General features: G+C 42.3%; 2 protein-coding genes across 2 annotated transcripts in view; both read right to left on the reverse strand.

Annotated features, from left to right (window-relative positions):
• gnav1 (guanine nucleotide binding protein (G protein) alpha v1) overlaps positions 1 to 8,867 on the reverse strand; it is a 25,227-nt gene extending 16,360 nt beyond the window's left edge. The window contains exons 1-3 of the mRNA XM_069720536.1: positions 8,635 to 8,867; positions 8,330 to 8,421; positions 358 to 450 (exon numbers count right to left, since the gene is read on the reverse strand). Of these exons, the coding sequence (XP_069576637.1) occupies positions 358 to 450; positions 8,330 to 8,421; positions 8,635 to 8,764 (315 nt within the window). The 5' untranslated portion in view covers positions 8,765 to 8,867. The remainder of the gene's footprint in view (positions 1 to 357; positions 451 to 8,329; positions 8,422 to 8,634) is intronic.
• A 4,295-nt stretch (positions 8,868 to 13,162) lies between these two features.
• On the reverse strand, positions 13,163 to 20,053 carry pcyt2 (phosphate cytidylyltransferase 2, ethanolamine). Its single transcript, XM_069720539.1, has 11 exons — positions 19,945 to 20,053; positions 19,168 to 19,329; positions 18,927 to 19,078; positions 18,803 to 18,844; positions 18,548 to 18,686; positions 18,377 to 18,459; positions 18,010 to 18,087; positions 15,282 to 15,347; positions 14,740 to 14,805; positions 14,413 to 14,501; positions 13,163 to 14,334 (listed from the first exon to the last, which is right to left on the reverse strand). The coding sequence occupies exons 1-11, from the start codon at positions 20,024 to 20,026 to the stop codon at positions 14,217 to 14,219; spliced, it is 1,077 nt and encodes a 358-aa protein (XP_069576640.1). The 5' UTR covers positions 20,027 to 20,053; the 3' UTR covers positions 13,163 to 14,216.
• Between the last annotated feature and the right edge of the window lie 3,761 nt (positions 20,054 to 23,814).

Below are 23,814 nucleotides of genomic sequence, written 5' to 3' on the forward strand. Positions count from 1 at the left end.
ACACACACCCTGGTGACATTTAATAGAGGAAATACTTTGGTGATCATCTCCCGGCAGGATGTGATGTGCTGCATGGGAGGATAACGTATGAGCTCTGATAATTCTGACAACATTGTTCAAATCAAATTAAACCTCACAATCCAACCACCCACCTATCGCTTAACTTTCAGTTCTCTCTTTCATGCAAGCAAAATGTTGCTGTAGGTGATTGTGTGTCTGCAGCGCTGAGATGTTGCCCTCTAGTGGCGAACTGGGTGCAGTGCAGGAACACACAACGCATAAAACTCAGGATCAACGTGAAGCCAGGAGGAGAAAGATGGAAAGACAGAGAACATGTGGAGGAATGTCAGTGAGCACCTTGGTCCTGCTGTTGGCCAAGTTGATGCGGAGGACGCCCATCCCGTGGAGGACGAACTTCATGGAGGTCAGCAGGTTATCCAGCACCGCAGGCTGCCAAACACCAAAGTTCAGAGGTCAAGTTCAAGACAAACGGCAGGTTTGTTGCGTCAATCAGGAATACTGGAAGCAGTAAACTGCACAGTTCAATGCTGATTCATCCGAAACGCGTCCCTCTGGTAGAGCTTGGTTCAGTTCAGCTCACACAAGGTATGTTGTTGGTTTTTCCTGCGTAACACATTCAACAGAGACAACAACAAAGCAAAAGTTCATCGCTTTTTACACTGATTGTTGAGTTTACACAACCTAAAATGAAAAACTTCATAAACCTTTAAAAGCTTCTAGGAGATTTTGTTCAAATGTATTTTAAACATTTTAATTGTTTTGAGGTTTATAGACTTGAGCAGTTAATTTTAAACCTGTAAAGAAATGAATAAATACTCATGGCTGTCTGATGGTTTGATATACATGTGGTCACATGAGGGCAGCAGAGCAAGCTGTGAACACAAAGATGATGCAACATCCACTTCTGTAAAGTTATTCAGGTGAAGCAAACGGTTACTTATTTGCATTGCATAGAAAACACAAGGCAGACAGAAACGAAGACCATGAAGTCACAGTGACCTTTGACCTTCAAAATCATATCGGTTCAATCCTTGAATACATGTGAACATTTGTGCCGATTTTGAAAAAAGTCCCTGAAGGCATTCTAGATATATTTCATTATTGAGAAGAGGACAGATGCGAGGTGACCTTCAACACTAAACCTCTGATCAGTTCATCCTGTGGTCCACGAGAACATTTGTGCCAAATTTGAAGAAATTCCCATGAGCCTCTCTGGCTTTAACTCTCAAAAACCAAAACCTTTGAATTATACGCAATGATGAAACAAAAACTGTGTGAATGAATCAGCTGGTCTTGAACGCACCACCAACACCGATCCAATTCACTGTGCACTTGATTTTATGTACAAAAAGTGTGCGCTTGTGTCAACAAGAGGAGGCTAAAGATGCCCTGCAGGACTGCTTTGGGTCCACGGACTGGAATGCGCTGTTTGGACCACATGGGGAGGACATCAACAGCAGGACGGACTGTTTCACAGAATACATCAAATTCTGTGAACACACCACCGTACCATCCCGGACTGTAAAATGCTTCCCCAACAATAAACCGTGGATCACCAGTGACCTGAAGGTGCTTATTAATAAGAAGAAAGCAGCCTTCAGGTCTGGGGACAGGGAGGAGCTCAGGAGAGTGCAGCGCCACCTGAAGGAGAAGATGAGGGAGTGCAAGGACTCCTACAGGAGGAAGCTGGAGGCCAAACTCCAGCAGAACAACGTGAGGGAGGTGTGGACCGGTATGAAGGAGATTACTGGGTTCAAGGGGAGAGAGAGACAACCAGGGGGAACCTGGAGAGGTCAAATGAACTAAACTGTTTCTTCAACAGGTTTAGTTCACCACCCTCATCTGTCTCCTCCACACCTCACACCTCCAAAACACCTCTGCTGCCTCCCCCCCTCTCCCCTCTGCGCCCCCTGGTGAACTGCGTAGAGCTCTCAATCTCACAGGGCTCTTCCTCCATCCATCCCCCCTCACCCCTCACCCCCCTCTCTGTGACGACTGGCCAGGTTAGGAGACAGCTGGAGAGACTCCACCAGCGCAAGGCTGCAGGACCTGACGGCATCAGCCCCGTGGTCCTGAAGACCTGCGCCGCCCAGCTGGCTGAGGTCCTACAACACCTCTTCAACCTGAGCCTGAAGCAGGAGGAGGTCCCGGTGCTGTGGAAGACGTCCTGCCTGGTTCCTGTCCCCAAGAAGACGACTCCATCTGGCCTCAACGACTACCGACCGGTTGCCCTCACATCTCATGTGATGGAGGTGCTGGAGAGGCTGGTCTTGGCCCACCTCAGGCCGCTGGTGAAATCTTCTCTGGACCCTCTGCAATTTGCGTACCAGCCTCGTGTGGGAGTGGACGACGCCATCATCTACCTGCTGCAACGAGCTCAGTCTCACCTGGATGGTACCGGTGACTCTGTGAGAATCACTTTCTTTGATTTCTCCAGTGCATTCAACACCATCCAACCACTGCTGCTGAGTGAGAAGCTGCAGGTGGTGGGGGTGGATGCGCCCACCGTCTCCTGGATCACTGACTACCTGACAGGCAGACAACAGTTTGTCCGTCTGGGCAGTGTGCTGTCTGATACGGTGGTCAGTGGTATTGGAGCTCCTCAGGGAACTGTTCTGTCTCCTTCCTGTTCACCTTCTACACCACTGACTTCCAGAACAACTCAGAGTCAAGACATCTGCAGAAGTTCTCTGATGACTCTGCAGTGGACGGTGTATAAGGGATGGACGGGAGGAGGAGTCAGTGGACGGTGTATAAGGGATGGACGGGAGGATGAGTACAGGGCAGTAGTGGAGGACTTTGTGGAGTGGGCGGGAAGGAATCACCTGCTCCTGAACGTGGCCGAGACCAGAGAGATGGTGGTCGACTTCAGGAGGAAGACGACGGCTCCACAACCGCTGAGAGTTCTGGGAGAGGAGGTGGACATGGTGGAGGAGTACAAGTACCTGGTGTCTCCATGACAACAGACTGAACTGGAAGACCAACATCAACGCTGTCTACAAGAAGGTGATGAGTCGACTCTTTTTTCTGAGGAAACTTCGATCCTTCAATGTGTGCAGCAAGATGCTGGAGATGTTCTACCATCTGTTGTGGCCAGTGAACTGTACTTCGCTGGGGTCTGCTGGGGGAGCAGCATTGGAGCCGATGACACCAACAAACTCAACAAGCTGGTTAAGAAGGCCGGCTCCATCATCGGCTACAAACTAGATAGTCTGGAAAAGGTGGTGGAGAGGAGGACGCTGATCAAACTATTGTCCATCTTGGATAATCCTGTCCACCCTCTCAACCACCTGCTGCAGGGACAGAGGAGCACTTTCTCTAAAAGATTCCTCCAGCTCCGCTGTCACAAGGACAGATACAGGAGATCATTCCTGATACAGGAGATCATTCCTGATACAGGAGATCATTCCTGATACAGGAGATCATTCCAGATACAGGAGATCATTCCAGATACAGGAGATCATTCCAGATACAGGAGATCATTCCAGATACAGGAGATCATTCCTGATACAGGAGATCATTCCTGCCCACTGCCATAAGACTTTACAATAACTCACCTCTGGCAAAATCCATCACAGTACAAAAACACTGTTGACTGTGTTTCTTGGTTTCTTGCTTGTATATTATATGTATATTATATATATAGATATATACTGTACCGTATGTATATATATATATATATATATATGTTGACTGTGTTTATTGGTTTGTTGTATATAATATATATAGATATTTAATGTACTGTATATATACTGTATGTACTGTGCATTTTATATTTTATATTTATATTTTTTATTTTATTGCTTTTCTATTATATTATTCTATTCTACTATTATTTTATTCTATTGTTTCTATTATTGCTCCTGTATGTATGCTGTTGTGGCGAAAAAATTTCCCCTCGGGGATTAATAAAGTATATACCTACCTACCTACCTACCTACCTACCTACCAACTCACAAAATAAACTCATTTCAAATCTCTGTTTCAGTGCTCAGACACCCGGAGACTCAAGTGGCTGAGCAGAGTGACTCCTACAGAGAGAGAGAGGGTGTGTGAGTGAGTGAGTGAGTGAGTGAGTGAGTGAGTGAGTGTGTGTGTGTGTGTGTGTGTGTGTGTGTGTGTGTGTGTGTGTGTGTGTGTGTGTGTGTGTGTGTGTGTGTGTTATTCTCCATCACTCCGCTGCCAGCTAAAGATAAGCTTCACATTCCATCACGATTCTATCACAGTCTGGGCGCTCTCCCGAGTGTGTGTGTGTGTGTGTGTGTGTGTGTGCGTGTGTGTGTGTGTGTGTGTGTGTGTGTGTGTGTGTGTGTGTGTGTGTGTGTGTGTGTGTGTGTGTGTGTGTGTGTGTGTGTGTGTGTGTGTCTCTCTCTCTCTCTCTCAGTTAAATGTGTGAAGTGAGATAAGTGTGTGTGCGGTGAAGGCTTCACCTCATGGAAGGTTTTGGGTTGAAACATTGATTTGTGTCAGAAATAAGCTGCTGTGTGTTTCTGCATCATCAACGTCATCTGGAGACGTGAAACTTAGTGTCTCCATAAATCTGGTACAAGACAACAACACATTCTTGCAGTCCAGAGAACAATAAAAAAGAAAGAAAGAAAGAACTTTAAGTCATCGCTTCCTGGTTTAATAACCATAAACATCAGGACGTGTGATGCAGTTTCAAAGATTGAAAAGTGTTGTTTTCATGGAGACCGTAAACCTGCAGCTGTTCAGGTGGCGTTGGGTCACTTAATGAAAAATGGAGGAAGATTGAGAGAAGCTTTCAGATTTACTCTGTTTATTCCCACCGCCTGTTTCTGGAAACTGAAGGAAAGAAAGTTCTGTTGGCTACATTTCAATTCTACAATAAATGTACGAAAAAAATCAAATCAAAACCTCCAAAAATGATCGGACACTTGATGAGTTTAACGGTTTTAAAGCAGCTGAACCGGCGTCATCTGAAGTCTTTATCAGCTGCATGTCACCTCTCTGGAACAGTATGGAGTAAACCCACACCCTGTTTCCACCTGTGTGTGTGTGTGTGTGTGTGTGTGTGTGTGTGTGTGTGTGTGTGTGTGTGTGTGTGTGTGTGTGTGTGTGTGTGTGTGTGTGTGTGTGTGTGTGTGTGTGTGTGTGTGTGTGTGTGTGTGTGTGAGAGAGGAAGTCCCTGAGACAGATCCACAGTCTGTGACACCTTTCTCCCCTCAGTTTCCTGCTGGTTAAAGATTTGTGGGAACTGTGCGTCAGCAGAGATATTAGGAGTCTCATTACAGAAGTATAATCTCCAAATCCACCAGGATACACTGAACTATTGTTCTGATCCGGCTTGCTGTTTGGATCGGCTCTGAGCACAGAAACAGAACAGTTGTCTTGTGTCCCAAAAATACAACACAAACAACAGTGTGGCTGAGCAGGCGGCGACGTGACAGTTAATCATGAACCAGACGGCTCGAACAACAATGAACAACGAAGGAAAATAAGAACATGAAGCTGTTTGTCGGGTTTTAGCTCCTAAAAAAACTTAACACACTTTTGTTTGGTGAAAAAACTGCAAAATTCAACATACAAATATTCAAACACCTGAATCAACAAAGAGATTCAATACAAATTCAATTCATAATCACACACACACACACACACACACACAGACACACACAGACAGACACACACACACACACACACACACACACACACACACACACACACACACACACACACACACACACACACACACACACAGACACACACACACACAGACAGACAGACACACACACAGACAGACAGACACACACACAGACAGACAGACAGACAGACAGACACACACACACACACACACACACAGACACACACACACACACAGACAGACACACACACACACACACACAGACAGACAGACAGACAGACAGACAGACAGACAGACAGACAGACACACACACACACACACACACAGACAGACAGACACACACACAGACAGACAGACAGACAGACAGACAGACAGACAGACAGACAGACAGACAGACAGACAGACAGACAGACAGACAGACAGACAGGTGTGTATTGGAAGAGAATGAAGGGAAAGATCTCGGTCCAAAGTGAACAAAGTGAAAACACCAGCGTGGCCTCAGGCTGCTGGTAAAAGAAGGATGAGACGGAGAGGAGCCTCTCGCTACCTTCTCGTCCTGTCACGGTCCGAATGGAAGACAAACCTGGCGGCCAGAGACACAGAGACACAGATACACAACCAGCCGCACGGAGATGGACCACATGCAGGGTTGGAGGACGTTTATGCAGGAGGGACGGAAAACTTGTTCAGTTCAAGGTGGAGATGTTTATGAGTGCTCTGCTGGACACTTGTTCAAGATACACAAACACAAACAATACCCACCAAGGCCGATGAAGAGCCATGAGCTCATACTGTGTGTGGAGAGGAGGGTGTGTTGTGTGTGCAGTGGGAGGGAGGAAGGGAGGGAGGGAGGGAGGGAGGGAGGGAGAGAGGGAGGGAGGGAGGGAGAGAGGGAGAGGGAGAGAGGAGGGAGAGAGGAGGGAGGGAGGGAGGGAGGGAGAGAGGGAGGGAGAGAGGAAGGGAGGGAGGGAGGGAGAGAGGGAGGGAGGGAGGGAGAGAGGGAGAGAGGGAGGGAGGGAGGGAGGCCTGTGGGTGAGTGTCAGTTTTCCTCTTGAAAATAAGGGCGTCACCTGAGAACAAAGAGAAGCCCAACTGACACCGGAGAAGACAAAAGAGATGTTCTACTGGAATTAAAAATGTGCTGATGCGTGTGTTCACATGTGAAAAGATGTGAATCACATAGTTGATATTCAAGAAACATGAAGGAGGAATGAAGTCTAACGAGCACCAATAAAACTGGAGAGACACGTTACGGCATTAAATTATTCATTTTTATCGTGATATCGTTCTACTGTTCCTAACTGCATCCAGGATTTTACATCAGAAATATCTAAATCTAAACATTTATCTCAAAGTTTTGGAATATAGAAATTTGATAGAGATGTCTGACTGTTAATGTGGCACCGAGTTTCACATTTGTTGATTTAGTTTGACCAACACTGAACAGACCAAGCGACTGGTTGTTCCTTCATATTAAATATATTTAATTTGTACTTTTTCTGAATGTTTAAAAAAAAAAAAAAAAAAACGTTCCCTAAAGATCGGGTCTTAAAATGGAACCATGATCAAAATCAAACTCAGCTTGAATGATTTACTGATTATTATGAAATAAATCAGACATTCAAGTCCTTTTGTTACCAATAAAGAAAGTAAGACTCCCCTGATGACAGCAGGAGGTGCCTGAAGGAGGACGGAGGAGCCAAGGCGGCGTTCATATCCAGACAGGTGTCTGGTCAAACGGCCGGGAGCTCCATGTGTCACTGCATCACTGTGATCTGGAGAAGTTTTCTATATTTCCAGGCAACAGAAATGATCATAAGATGATGACGAACATGAACAGCAACCCTCTTTCCAAACTTTCTTTCTATGGACGTCGTTAATGGTTCAATAGAAACTCAGAAGCTCAACCTTGGAGCCAGTTTTTAACTTTCTGCTCCGTTTCACAAACTAAAAAGAGGTTCTCTGTGACAGGACTGTTATTCAGGACTGTTATTCAGGACTGTTATTCAGGACTGTTATTCAGGACTGTTATTCAGGGAGACAGAGACTCGTCCAATCATCACTCAGTTTAATACTCCACAGAGAGCAGGAGGAAACGAGAGAAAGTAGAGGAAATAAAACAGTGTGAAGCGAAGAGAACCAGCAGCAGGTTAAAGGAGAACGTGGAGGAAGAGAAGCCTCCTGTAAAAACAAGCTAATGGGGGAAAAACAGTGAAAGTGGAGTGTGCCCCCCCGCCCCCCTCCCATCCAACCCAGCTTACAACACAGGAATTTGGCTTTCAGTCACACACACACAGAAGGAAGAGCAGATGTGAGCCAAACCACTGCATACCAACGTGGATCTGAGCCGGTATCATAGAAACAATAAACATCTTCAATCTCATCATCATGTTTTCATCTCCAACTGTGATTTTATATTGCATCTGTGTGCCTGCAGCTTCAACTGAACTCCTGACTTCCTCCACTAGAGTCTGGTTCTTCTCTGATAGGAGAACCAACCTTAAACCTTAAACCTTAAAGCTGAAACTTAACTTAAAGAAACGACATGTTGATCCATTTAAGTCTTGTTGAACTTCCTTTTGATTGTTACTGAAGCCCGACTGTATGCTAATACACTGTTGTGTGTGTGTGTGTGTGTGTGTGTGTGTGTGTGTGTGTGTGTGTGTGTGTGTGTGTGTGTGTGTGTGTGTGTGTGTTTCCAACCTTGAAGCTGGTCAGCTCCTGCTTGGTGAATCCCTGACTGTGGATGATTTTCATCTGTTTGACCAGAGTGCTCTTCCCGCTTTCTGCTGCACCTGCAGGAGGTTAAAGTTGAATCTGTTTATTTATTATTCAATCTGTTAATCTGTGCTCAGGTTTTATCTATTAGAAGTCAAACTGGAGGATCAAAGTAGGATTTGTGGGTCAATATTTAAAGTTTCCAGGGGAACTTGGTTATGCAGTAAAGTTATTTCAAGGTGAAGCTCTGAGTTTCTATGAGTCGTTTGGTGTCAGGTTGCCAGTCTCACCCAGGAGGAGGATTTTCACCACATTCATGTCCCGCTTGGCGCTCTCGTACAGGTCTCTGTCAATCTTGGTGCTGAGAATTCTCGCCTTCTTCTGCTCCTCTGTGACTTCGGTACCGAGGCACAGTCCCATCCTGAGCACTCATCTCCTCCCCGGACGGGCCTGAGAGGAAAGCAAAAGCAGGGGTGTCCAAACCGGGCTCAGGGGTGTCCAAACCGGGCTCAGGGGTGTCCAAACCGGGCTCAGGGGTGTCCAAACCGGGCTCAGGGGTGTCCAAACCGGGCTCAGTCCTTGCTCCTGTGTCCGAGCTGCATGCTGCGAGCTCTCCTGTCGGCTCCTAAAACTGCAGGCGAACTGAGTGAAGGCGAGTTGACTCTGCAGCGGAAAAGTTCAGGCCATCTCCGAAACATCCTTCAAACTCGCAGTTGTTGCGGATTTTACGCATCGTTTCAATGCGCGTTTTTTTTTGTTTTTTTTTCCTGTCAGCGGCAGATTCCAGCGAGTGTCCACAGGAAAAAAACAACACAAAAGTGTTTTGTCACTGTGCGCAGCAGCGGTTCAAATCCGCTCTACCGCCTTGGCAGGAGCCCCAGAGAACCGCCTCCTCCCTGCAGCCGGCCTCTCCACAAGCTACACTTCTGGACTTCCCTGGGAAGTGACGCACCGACGTGCTGCTGCTCGTGTTTCCGTGTTTTTCACCTGTGAATCCCAAGAAAAGTAACTTTGACCTCTGTTGCATTGATGAAGAGTATATTAACTTCATCATTTTAGCAGTTACTTTGATTATAAATATGCCCAAATTATATTTCAGGTGTTTTCAATTCTTGTGTCTGATTACATGTGAACATGAGCTCCTCAAAACCCACCTAACAAGAGGGAGACACATTTAAAATGTTCTACAACAATGATAGCATTTGCCTTAGGAGGTCTCACCCTCCATGAAACATGTGGCTTACCCTTAGAGAGACTCACCTTCAGAGGTCTCTGGACCATGTGGGATACCTGAGCGGGACTCGAACCCATGTCCTCGTGTGGTCGTTTCCAGCTCGGCATCGTAGACCGCTGGACTATCTTCGGCGACGGAGGATGAGTCGTGGCAGGAGAAAGAGTTTCACGGAGTTCACTCAGAGCTTCCAGAGACTCAACCGACAGTCTGGTTAACTCAACAGGTAAAAGATTCTACTTCACCAAGGTTGATATTAATGGTTCAGATTCCAGCTGTTGATGGTGATTCAACTTTTAGAGAAGTTGAAACGTTTGGGGAAATTGAAAAAGTTTTGCATTCACAACACATTTCAGGAAGATATTTAATATCACGGCGACGCCCATCGACAAAGTCGAACGAATGTCTCAATATATCATCAACTACATGTTTAGGTTATTGTGACCCGACTTTACGTTTATGTGATCAACCAGCTCGACGTAGAATGTGAAAGTATGAAAAGTGTTATTTCCAGTTGCCACCAGGGGGCGCTATGACTATGAGCGAATGTTACCCCACAGGGGTTATTTTTCGCCGGGAGAAACGTGTGTAAAAAGTTTCATGAGTTTTTGAATATTATAAAGCCTCCAAAAATGCAGTTCTTTGAGGAGAAAAATAAGGAACGAGAATATTAATCGCTTGAATAACAATAAGCTTTCGCACTTTCGGTGCTCGGGCCCTGACATCGGTGCTCGGGCCCTGACATCGGTGCCCGGGCCCTGACATCGGTGCTCGGGCCCTGACATCGGTGCTCGGGCCCTAACATCGGTGCCCGGGCCCTGACATCGGTGCTCGGGCCCTGACATCGGTGCTCGGGCCCTGACATCGGTGCTCGGGCCCTGACATCGGTGCCCGGGCCCTGACATCGGTGCTCGGGCCCCAATACGTCTGTATTCCACATCAATGTTAGAGGAAGTATCAGAAATACCTGCTCCTTCTAAAAACGTAAACATTGATGTAGATGTGTGGGTGAAAACTCTGTTATGCCGTAAAGCAGGTTTCCCACTAATCATAAGGTTAAGGGTTCCATCCCCGGTTCCCCCCCATCCCCATGCACACGTGTCCTTCTCCTGATGTGATAAAGTGCTGACCATTTAGCATTTCAAGTAGCTTTTTTTGGGGCCAAGTGATGTTGAATCACCTTTAAAACAATGTTTTTCCTTCAGCCCTTAATTATGAATACTTGTCTTTTGCCAAAATTGTCCCACAGCTGCTCTGCTCTTTATTCTGATCGACAGCAAAAATTTAACTTTTTTAAAAAGTGTCTTATTTGAAGGATTTTTTTGAAGCCAGAAGAGGTGAAAATATTTCCTAAAAGCATTCACAGTATTTCCACCTGCTGCATCTGGGAGGGTCTGAGGCCGGCGGGATGTTCGCCATCACACGTTCATTCGCTCCAGTTCACACACTGTGTGAAAACCCAGCGGACCTGCTTCATTAAACCGTCAGTAGAATAGAGTCCATGTGGTTTTACACCTTCAGCGACTGTGCAGCGGTTTAAACATAAAACCCAGTGAGACCGTCCTTCATGCAGCAGCTGCTGAAGTGTTCAAGTCTCTTTAATGGAGTGATGGTTTGCTGTTTTGGTTCAGATCTGACTTGGTTGTTTCTGAGCGGCCGTGGCCTCATTTCCCCGCCTCAGTGAACCGTGACTATGTGCTGATCAAACAGATTTCTGTCCTCAGGCTGCACACATTCAACTCCTGCAGTAAAACACACATCACATGACAGACTTTTCCATATCACCTATTTATCTAATAAAGAGAAATTTACACACTGAAATACAGTGATTGAAATGTTGTAAAGATTCCCACCAATTTTCAGTTCTGCTGGTAAACGAGGAGGTCGTCTTTAAGTTGTATTTTGTGACAGCAGCATGTAGTCGTATGTTGTCTGAAAACCTCATCTCAGAACAAACTTTGCTCCGAGGCCACAACGCTGTATTTTTTTAAATTGAGCATCAAAGATTAGTTCCAGAATAAAACTGAGCTAAAAACGGGATCATACATGATGGTGAAGACACAAAGATTGGCGGCTGCAGCTCGTCTCTGTCTCAGCATGAAATCATCTCAGTCAGAGCTACGAAAACCCAAAACCTGTCGCTGTCACTCAAACGCTTCAGAACCTCAAAAGGAGGAATGAAAGTGATGTTAAAGACGGATGTGTTCACACCACAGGAGAGTGGACAGATACAAAAAGGACTTATTGTTTTAAAATGTGTTACTGACCACCAAATAATTCATGTCGGGTTTTAATGACCTTCGACCACATTTATTTTTTAATTAGGAACAAACCAATCAGTTTAATAAATAAATTCAGCTTCGTCACACAAACCGCAGCACAGTTTGTAATCTCAGGAATGCCGTGAGGGGATTTCCTCCAAACCGGTCACCAACGTTCACTCGGACTCAAGGATGAACTGATTAGATTCTAGGGTCCAAAGGTCAATGTGACCTTGTGCCCGTCCCATCAAAATAAAGCGTCCTAACTGAGGAAGAGAAGAGCAGATTGTGACCGTATGTAACATGTAGTCGGTTCCTGACTCGGTAACTCTGATCTTCGGGTGTTTCTGTTTCTGTGAAGATGTCTGCTCATTTTCAAATATGCAGCCTCTTTGCTGCAGCATTCATATTGGAAACCTTGTTTACCGTCATGGCTATAACTTCATGTTTTAAAAAAAAGTTTTAGATGTGTTCTGATTTTTTTTCATTTTAAAGACCCAGAATAACTTTTTTTTAAAAACAAACTTTTTTCTCCTTGTAGTCATTCAAACATCCTTCTTTTGTTTTTAGTCCCTGTATCCTGCATCCATCCTAAAAACCTCAATATGTACTGTCAATCAGATCCTGTTGGTGTTGCTGTTACACCACGAGCGGGAGCCAAACACAAGAGCCTTTCTCCTCAGTGAGACACTATTGTTAGTTTAGGTGCCGTGAGAGTTGGTGTATATGAATGTAAATGGAATATATGGAAATATTCACCATGATGGAATAGTTATTTGTAACTTGAGGAAACAAAACCAGCAGATGTTTATGTGATGCATTCAAATGCTGTTAATTCCAAACTAGTACAGGAATTCTCAGCATCAATAGTGTAGCTTTGTTCCTGTGGGGCTCATTAATCAGCGACATAGTCGAGGATGGACTCATGGATTGACTGATTTCTGTCCTCGCTGTGCAAAGGAGCAGTTTCCCCTGGAATGTCGGGCCAGTTCATGCTGGATGGGCCGGGCCGGGACATGCTGGACTGGGCCAGGCCGGGCCGGGCCGTGCGGGGCCGGGTCAGGCCATGCTGGACCGGGCCAGCATCTCATTAAGCAGGTGAGTTAATTGCATGTGTATGTGGATGTAGGGCTGGTGTTTGTGGTTTAAATAGTGTGGGGATGGAGAACAGGTGAGGCAGGGGTAACCATAGTTACAGACCTGGGCCTCTAGAGACTGAAGCTGGTGGTGGATGTGGACTGTTTTATGGTCTGTCGTTAGGCTTCACATGTTTTGATACTGCAGTAAAAAAAAAAAAAAAGGGCATCAGATGATATTTTTGCCATATTACCTATTTATTGAATAAAGTGGAATTTACACATTGAAATATAGTGATTGAAATGTGGAAATTCCCAGTGTGCAATATTAATATTATAAAGGTTTTTATTCCTCAGACGGACACCCTACAAGCACACACTCAAACAAGTCACCTTCAATATGCTCCATAAAAAGACAGTTAAAGCAACAGTAACCTCCAACAGTCTGACAGTGAACTCGGGTCCCAAATCTTTAACTTCTGGATTGTCTCCGTATGGTGAACCAAAAAAAGACATTCTCATTTTTCTCAAACACATTCCTTGAAAATAAGCTGAAAAAAGGACTCGACACCTTCAGCGACAACTTTTCACTGAAGTTGATCTCATTTTCAGCCCTTACATTATTTATAGCTTCAGGAATGAGGCACTACTGTCATTTACAGCACGCGCACACACACACACACACACACACACACACACACACACACACACACACACACACACACACACACACACACACACACACACACACACACACACACGTTCGGTGCAAATTCAGGCAGTTAAAATCGTTCGACTACTTCACAGATCATTTGGGTAAATATTCTTTTTTTTCCAGGATGGATAAGTGACCTGTAGAAATTAAAAACATGTTAAAAATAGAGCTAAATCAACTTTCTTGATGACGCTTTTAGGATTGATCATTAAAACGAATTTGGTTAAAGAGCTAAAAAAAATAGCTGACAATGACATGAACACTGTGTCAATAAATTATGGATAATTACAACCTTATCGTAGCGGTTGAATACGTATTCAGGGAAACGTAGTGAGTTAAACACATGACAGGATTAAAGGTCCTCTGCGGACAAAGAGAGGAGAAAAGGGATTTTGCAGGTTAAAACTTACATAGTAGGTTTATAGACTTGTATTTTAGTCAAGGCAGATCTATTGTAGTCCACAGAGAAGCATCCAGTGCATTGGTGGGAGACCGACTGGCCGGGTCCGGTTTGGGACGACGTGGACTCTCCATTCGGGTCTGCTGAGGCCCCCCTTCTTAAAGCTGAGTGTACCAGGTCAGAGTGTCACTAGTGAGTCGTCTGGGCTGCAGCTTCACTCTGCTCCTGCTGCTCCCTCCTCTTCATCGCCTCGATCACGGCCATCTCCTTCGCCTCCTTCTTCTGGTTCCTGGCTTCAAACTGCAGTCTGGTGAGCAAAGACACACCATGAAGACTTCAAATCATCAATTAAGAGAATCTAAATTTAAATGTAAAAATCTCAGACCTGTTTTCAATGATCCTTTGGACGATGTCATCGGTGGTGAGATTGTTCCCACTATCGATGGTCCTGAATAACCCCCTGTTCTTGGGCTCCTGAGGAAGGAACACATGACCTGTCATCCCATGTGATTGATGTTCAGCCTTCAGTCAATTAGAATAACTTTGAAAAGCCAGAATGAGGCAGTCGTCAAAATGTCACAGTGGAAACTAAACGCCATGCTGCCACCTGGAGGCCACGCAGGGTAATGACGTAAAGAGCCTTCCTTCATCAGCAGTCAGTCTTATTGTGAGTGATATTATGCACACTGTTGAACATACAGCGTGTACTCACAGCGTACGGGTCCGACCCGTCCTTGTCTGGAAACACCTCCGTCTTGCCGTGACACACCAGGTCCACCTGCACAGGTACACAGACACACCTGGTGAACGCAGCCGTCACCGAGCAGAGGAAGGTGGGAATTCTTCTTCTTATTCTGCATATAAACCAACGTGTCCTTAGTACTGCCGTGGAAAACCGTTTATTGTTTATAGTTAGTCATATCGACAAATTAACAAAATAGTATGTCAATGCCAAAATGATGCCGTCAGGTGAACCAGGCTGACAGAGAATTGGCCTGCAAAGCTGTTGACCACCTGCTATCTTTTCAACAGATTCAGATTTGTTGTGTCTTTCGACTGTCCACTAGGGGGCGCCACATGGTTCTGTGTGTTTTCTGAACTATTAAGGACAGAAATGGGACAGTTGAACTGTTTTCAGGTTTAGTTGTGGTTTGTGTAAAATGATTATGCTTCTGTTTGTGACTCCTTTGCATTTTTAAACTGAAGAAAACTTCTACATAAAGTAAAAAAGACAGCTTTTTAAAAGCAACCCACCCTGAAATGGTCCAGCAGGTCCCTGCCCACTGCGTAGGGGGCGCCGATCACCACCTCGGACACATACTATGGACATGCAGGAGGACAATGAGAGAAAAACAATGATTAAACCTTTCGTGCTAATCTCACATCAGTCGGCGCATTTCTGCTCACGTCTCGCTTAAAGTCCAGTTCACAACTTCAGAAACCTGCCGGTTTAAACCAAAGCAGCTAGACGAGACAGTGAAACATGAACGAGGAAGGTGAAGGTGAGTTTCCTCACTTCCTCATTTTTAGTAATGATGAAACAGCAAAAACATAAAAAATGAGTGGGTAGAGGGAAGAGAATTTGAAGTACGCGGGAGGCTTTTGCAAATGTATGCTGGGAATTTGAACCAGGAAATCTGATTATTTATCAGTTTCTCATCTTTTCTGGAGCAGTTCCATTGTTTAGAGGAGCAGATAAAACACTCATAAGGCAGCATGTCAGCAGGGGGATGAAAGGATGACTTTGCTACGAGCTGATTGGCTGTTGAAGTGGGTGGCGTGGCTGACCTGCTGAAAACTGAATACTGAAAACTGAAAACTGAATACTGAATACTGAATACTGAAAACTGAATACTGAATACTGAATACTGAATACTGAAAACTGAATACTGAATACTGAATACTGAATACTGAAAACTGAATACTGAATACTGAAAACTGAATACTGAAAACTGAAAACTGAAAACTGAATACTGAATACTGAATACTGAATACTGAATACTGAAAACTGAATACTGAATACTGAATACTGAAAACTGAATACTGAATACTGAATACTGAATACTGAATACTGAATACTGAATACTGAATACTGAATACTGAAAACTGAAAACTGAATACTGAATACTGAAAACTGAATACTGAAAACTGAATACTGAATACTGAAAACTGAATACTGAATACTGAATACTGAATACTGAATACTGAAAACTGAATACTGAATACTGAATACTGAATACTGAATACTGAAAACTGAATACTGAATACTGAATACTGAATACTGAAAACTGAAAACTGAATACTGAATACTGAATACTGAATACTGAAAACTGAAAACTGAATACTGAATACTGAATACTGAATACTGAATACTGAAAACTGAATACTGAATACTGAAAACTGAAAACTGAATACTGAATACTGAAAACTGAATACTGAATACTGAATACTGAAAACTGAATACTGAATACTGAATACTGAATACTGAATACTGAAAACTGAATACTGAAAACTGAATACTGAATACTGAATACTGAAAACTGAATACTGAATACTGAATACTGAAAACTGAATACTGAATACTGAATACTGAATACTGAAAACTGAATACTGAATACTGAAAACTGAATACTGAATACTGAATACTGAAAACTGAATACTGAAAACTGAATACTGAATACTGAAAACTGAATACTGAAAACTGAATACTGAATACTGAATACTGAATACTGAAAACTGAATACTGAAAACTGAATACTGAAAACTGAATACTGAATACTGAAAACTGAATACTGAAAACTGAATACTGAATACTGAAAACTGAATACTGAATACTGAATACTGAATACTGAAAACTGAAAACTGAATACTGAAAACTGAATACTGAATACTGAAAACTGAAAACTGAAAACTGAATACTGAAAACTGAATACTGAAAACTGAAAACTGAATACTGAATACTGAATACTGAAAACTGAATACTGAATACTGAATACTGAATACTGAATACTGAAAACTGAATACTGAATACTGAAAACTGAATACTGAATACTGAAAACTGAATACTGAATACTGAAAACTGAATACTGAAAACTGAAAACAGAATACTGAATACTGAAAACTGAATACTGAAAACGGAATACTGAATACTGAATAATACTGAAAACTGAATACTGAAAACTGAATACTGAAAACTGAATACTGAAAACTGAATACTGAATAATACTGAAAACTGAATACTGAAAACTGAATACTGAATAATACTGAATACTGAAAACTGAATACTGAATAATACTGAAAACTGAATACTGAAAACTGAATACTGAAAACTGAATACTGAAAACTGAATACTGAAAACGGAATACTGAATACTGAAAACTGAATACTGAAAACTGAATACTGAAAACTGAAAACTGAATACTGAATACTGAAAACTGAATACTGAAAACTGAATACTGAAAATGGAATACTGAAAACTGAATACTGAAAACTGAATACTGAATAATACTGAAAACTGAATACTGAATACTGAATACTGAATAATACTGAAAACTGAATACTGAAAACTGAAAACGGAATACTGAATAATACTGAAAACTGAATACTGAAAACTGTACGCGCTGAGTCGAGATGAAAAAGCATCTTCTAAAAAGAGAAGTCTAAAAGTTCAACGTGATTTTACTGCTCACTGCTTCAACTCAAATGTGATGTTGAAGACACCCAATAACACGGTGGGGAGAGGGGGGGGCATTGTTGGACAGAGACTCATTGTTCCAGACTGACAGCTGACCAGCAGGAATGAAGGAACACAGCCAAGTTCAGCCTGCAGCGCTGTGAGGATGCAGGGAAGAAACACATCCTGCTGTGTGTGTGTGTGTGTGTGTGTGTGTGTGTGTGTGTGTGTGTGTGTGTGTGTGTGTGTGTGTGTGTGTGTGTGTGTGTGTGTGTGTGTGTGTGTGTGTGTGTGTGTGTGTGAACTCACCCGACAGGCCAGGACGCTCAGAGTTCTCTCATGGATGTTCATGATGGGATAGTTCTTCCCTTTGTAGCGATTCACTTCCTGAAGACAGAGAAGATTTCACTTAATAATTCTTAAACGTATAATAAAGTTCAGTTTGGGCTTCGTGTGTCTCTTTGCTCTGAAAACACTTCACGTCACAAGGTTCAGGTGGGCGGGGCTTGCAGGAACACTTCATTAAAGACTCAGTTTGAAGAAGCATGGATCTACCGGTGCAACGAGCTGCTCCAGTAAAGGAGGGACAGGACACAAACTCCACTTGTGTTCACATGGAAAACAGAGTCGAGACTTTCTCCCCCTTCAGCGGATGTGAGGTCAGGTGTCTTCGTACCTGGTCGAAGTGCAGACCCACGATGACGTAAGGCCTCTCCGCCTGTTTATAGACCATCTCTAAGAAGTCCACGTGGCCGATGTCTGCAGAATACGTGCGGTCAAGGCAACAACTTCAACCTCAGAGGAATCATTTCAGTCCGTTGTGGTTATTTCCACACGAGTAGGATACGGAACAGGTCGAACGCTCCGGCCACGTAGATGATGGTGTCTCCGGGCTGAGGCTCCTTTCCTGAGGCGAACTGGATGATCTTCTGGGACGTCTGCAGGAACTGAGACACCCCGGTCCACGGACTGTGGCCTTTAGGGCCCTTGAAGACACCAGGTCATACAGCAGTGAATCCCCCTGAAGTTCTCAGGATTAGAGGATATGAATGATAAATGTCACAACAGGATTATTAGTCAAATAGAAGGTGAACATCTGTACCTTTCCGAAGTTGTCTGTGTGCTGCTGGTAATCTGGGTTATCCTGCAGAGAGGAGGAGGTTAGACCCTTAAAATGTGAACCAGACAGACGCTGTTGGTGGTCTGCAGACAGACAGCCATCTCACCATGTTGCTGTGGTGGGCTTTGGTCATGAGCAGCATGCGGCCCACCAGGTCGGTGGTGGAGACGCCCTGCGTGCGCTTACATTCCCGGTAACGGCCGGCGAGCTTCACCTCCTCGTACGTGTCCTTGCCGTCGACTGTCAGCGTGATGTCATCTGGTAAAGAGAAACCGTGATGTCATCACATCTGGAAGCTTGACCACATCCTGTCCACCAATAAGCAGGATGTTCAGTGAGCGGCTCACCTCCGTGCACACAGAAGTCACAGCTGTATTTGTCCAGCGTCTCCAGGGTGGTGACGTAAGGAGCTCCTTCTACGATCTCGTCCACCCACTTGATCGCCCGCACCATCTTGTAGCGCTCCGCCTGCGTGAAGACCGGCGGGCCTTTGTGCTTCGAAATCTCCGCTTTGAGAGTTTTAAAAAGAATTGTTTATTACTGACACGTCATCAACAAATGTCTGTCATGAATGATGTAGGTAGCAGTGACTTTCAACAGCTCTCTGGATCTTCAAACACCTAAAACTGCTGCCTCATCAATACGCAGGTCGCCTGGGATCAAATATTTCATAGTTAACCGTCTGAACCCCACAGACTCTCTTTATGAATTATACCATTTATCGTAGCCAGAAACTGTACAAATACAAATCATTGGCAAGATTTCACATTTCTGATGACCCTTGAACTAATCATGAAAAATAACCCAAACTAAGCTTAATCAAAGCTTTGAACAACTCGGCTGAGACCAACAGTCACATGACCGGCTGAGAAGTCTAAATATATTACATATGTGTGCTGTTCAGTCTCTAACCAGCAGTCACATGTCTGTAGAAGTTCACAGGTGACGTAGAACATTATTTCATGACTCAGCTCAGTTTTTATCTGAACTAACAAAGCAGCAACATCTCAGAGGACCTGAAGCACAAAGGTGGAAGGATTTCTACTGGAAAACAATTAGTGGACTTCATTCATCAGAAATGAGTGTTGATATGTGTGTGTGTGTGTGTGTGTGTGTACTCTTACCATCTGTATGCACCCCCACTATGAGGTAATCTCCCATGCCTTTGGCCTGCCGCAGCTGGTTGGAGTGACCATAGTGCACCATGTCATAACTGTGGAGACAGAAAAAGAGATGACCACGTTGTCGATGTGGAAAACCAGAGATGGTGTTCACTGCTCAGAGGAAACACGGCGCCGGTCCAAACGGAGCAGAATAATCAGAGATAGAGACCCGACGGTACGGCATGTGGCTTTAAGGTGATAGTGTTGTTAATGTGAGCAGTAGATGGGAACATCCCCAGTTGGGATAAACAGCTGTTGAAGGGGTCCGTAATAAATCATGTTTTACCCATCAAATCAAATAAATTAATCACTATCCAACAACCAACTGTTCCTTCCACCGATCTCTCTTCAAAACACCAAACCTGTACTTTTCCCCTGCAGCCGGTGAATCACTGCCGACTACTCACTGAGTTAGTTTGTGTTGTTGAGTGACTTTGGTGTTTGTTTTTTTACCACCAGAATTTGAATCTGATTCAATTCCAAAGTCATAAAAGCAGTGAAAACATTCTTAATGAAGCGTAAAAGTAATTAAAATGATAGTTTTTAGTTTTTGGCGGATCGTCGACATCACCTCCCTTCAGAGCTGATTCAGCTGCCAGCTTCTCAAACTGGAGAGGTTTGGACCTCCTTCTTCTACAATGGAGATGTTCCTCATACAATCAGGATTATCCCTGAAAGGGTCAGCAGCCCGAAGCTCTGGTTTATTTTTAACCTCATCAGGCCTCTTCATTGTCTTTCAAACACGTCCTCGCAGGACAGATTGGTCATATTTTTATGAACCTCTGCTCTCAGTAGAGCAACAGCTCTAAATCCAGTGGTTTATATTTGAAAGAACAACCTGGTAACAGGTAATGAAGGTGATGAAGGTCACTGGGAGAAAGGTGATGGTCTCAGACATCGTGTTTATTTGCTCTCTGACATTCAGTAACTTGTACAATTCATGTTTTGCATCGGCTTTCCTCCTAAAAGGGAAGTAAAGGCAAGGACCTTGAAGTATGATGAGATATTCAGTCACGTTTGTCCAGGTTTGGATGAGAATGTGCTTTTATTCAGTCGGTGTGGATGAAGTAGGCGGGGCCTTTCCTCTGTAATCACTTCACCAACAATCCTGCAGCTCAGTGGTCACTGATATCTGCAGGTGAACCTCGTTCCTCCTCAGCAGCAGATCAGAGTACAATCACGACTTTAAAACATCCTGTGGATGATGTATTACTTGTGAATACTTTTACCAACATATTTATCTTCATTACGGTTTTAACTGCGGTTTCAGTTGTTCTTCATTGAGAGAAAAGTCTGAGTGTATGTTTTACAACTGCTATTAAGATAAATGATATTTAACAATAATTTACATGGAGATGCAGAAAACACGTTACATTGGTCTCATATATTTCATATCATTACAGGCATGCCATGTGTGAACATATCCCCCTTTAGCCCCTTCAAAAACAGGGACCCCTCACCCCTCCCCCGAGAGCCCCGCCCCCCACCCGCTGCACCGAACAACGTGTTCACTATGTTAGATATTTATAACCACAGCAGGACATGAGCCATGTTGAACCTGCTATCACGGAGGATCACGGTCGTTGGTTCGTTACAGAAAGGTGCGGCAGCAAAGATAACAACAACAAAACAGATATGACTGCTGACTCATCAGTTATAAATGCAAACACAAAACAATATTGTCAGACGTGGACGTTTTAACGGGAGGATTTCAACATGACGTGTAAAAGCAGCTCTGTGTTCTGGGTGGGTCTAGTTTCATGCACACTAACACGGTGGTACCGAGTCCCCGCCTGACCCAACTGGATCATAAGAACCACCTGACCCGTCTGGACCATAAAAACCACCTGACCCAACTGGATCATAAGAACCACCTGACCCATTCAGTTCAGGAAGTTCATTCAACACTAACGTTAATAACCGGATAGCAACGTTAATCACCAGATAGTAACATTAATAACCGGATAGTAACGTTAATAACTAGATAGTAATGTTAATAACCAGATAGATGTTAATAATAACCATGTAATGTTAATAACCAGATAGAATGTTAATAATAACCATAGTAATGTTAATAACCATATAGAATGTAAATAATAACCACATAGTAACGTTAATAACTAGATAGTAACATCAATAACCAGATAGTAATGTTAATAATAACCATAGTAACGTTAATTACTAGATAGTAATGTTAATAACCGGATTGTAACGTTAATAACCGGATAGTAACGTTAATAACTAGATAGTAATGTTAATAACCGGATTGTAATGTTAATAACCAGATAGAATGTTAATAATAACCATAGTAATGTTAATAACCATATAGAATGTAAATAATAACCACATAGTAACGTTAATAACTAGATAGTAATGTTAATAACCGGATAGTAACGTTAATAACCGGATAGTAACGTTAATAACTAGATAGTAATGTTAATAACCGGCTAGTAACGTTAATAACCAGGTAGTAATGTTAATAACCAGATATAATGTTAATAATAACCATAGTAATGTTAATAACCATATAGAGTGTAAATAATAACCAGATAGTAACGTTAATAACTAGATAGTAATGTTAATAACCATATAGAATGTAAATAATAACCATATAGAATGTAAATAATAACCATATAGAATGTAGATAATAACAATATAGAATGTAAATAATAACCATGTAGATAATAACCATATAGAATGTAAATAATAACCATATAGAATGTAGATAATAACCATATAGAATGTAGATAATAACCATATAGAATGTAAATAATAACCATATAGAATGTAGATAATAACATATAGAATGTAGATAATAACCATATAGAATGTAGATAATAACCATATAGAATGTAGATAATAACCATATAGAATGATAATAACCATATAGATAATAACCATATAGAATGTAGAATAATAACCATATAGAATGTAAATAATAAACCATATAGAATGTAAATAATAACCATATAGAATGTAAATAATAACCATATAGAATGTAGATAATAACCATATAGAATGTAGATAATAACCATATAGAATGTAAATAATAACCATATAAATAATAACCATATAGAATGTAGATAATAACCATGTAGAATGTAGATAATAACCATATAGAATGTATGTAAATAATAACCATATAGAATGTAGATAATAACCATATAGAATGTAGATAATAACCATATAGAATGTAAATAATAACCATATAGAATGTAGATAATAACCATGTAGAATGTAAATAGAATGTAAATAATAACCATATAGAATGTAAATAATAACCATATAGAATGTAGATAATAACCATATAGAATGTAGATAATAACCATATAGAATGTAGATAATAACCATATAGAATGTAAATAATAACCATATAGAATGTAGATAATAACCATATAGAATGTAGATAATAACCATATAGAATGTAGATAATAACCATATAGAATGTAGATAATAACCATATGTAAATAATAACCAATGAATGTAAATAATAACCATATAGAATGTAGATAATAACCATATAGAATGAGAGAGAACCATATAGAATGTAGATAATAACCATATAGAATGTAGATAATAACCATATAGAATGTAGATAATAACCATATAGAATGTAGATAATAACCATATAGAATGTAGATAATAACCATATAGAATGTAAATAATAACCATATAGAATGTAGATAATAACCATATAGAATGTAAATAATAACCATATAGAATGTAAATAATAACCATATAGAATGTAAATAATAACCATATAGAATGTAAATAATAACCATGTAGAATGTAAATAATAACCATATAGAATGTAAATAATAACCATATAGA

The sequence above is a fragment of the Brachyistius frenatus genome, unplaced genomic scaffold (assembly GCF_029030835.1).
Source record: "Brachyistius frenatus isolate BFR_SWC_R1_liver_20210118 unplaced genomic scaffold, ASM2903083v1 Contig_243, whole genome shotgun sequence".
NCBI classification, from domain to species: Eukaryota; Metazoa; Chordata; class Actinopteri; family Embiotocidae; genus Brachyistius; species Brachyistius frenatus.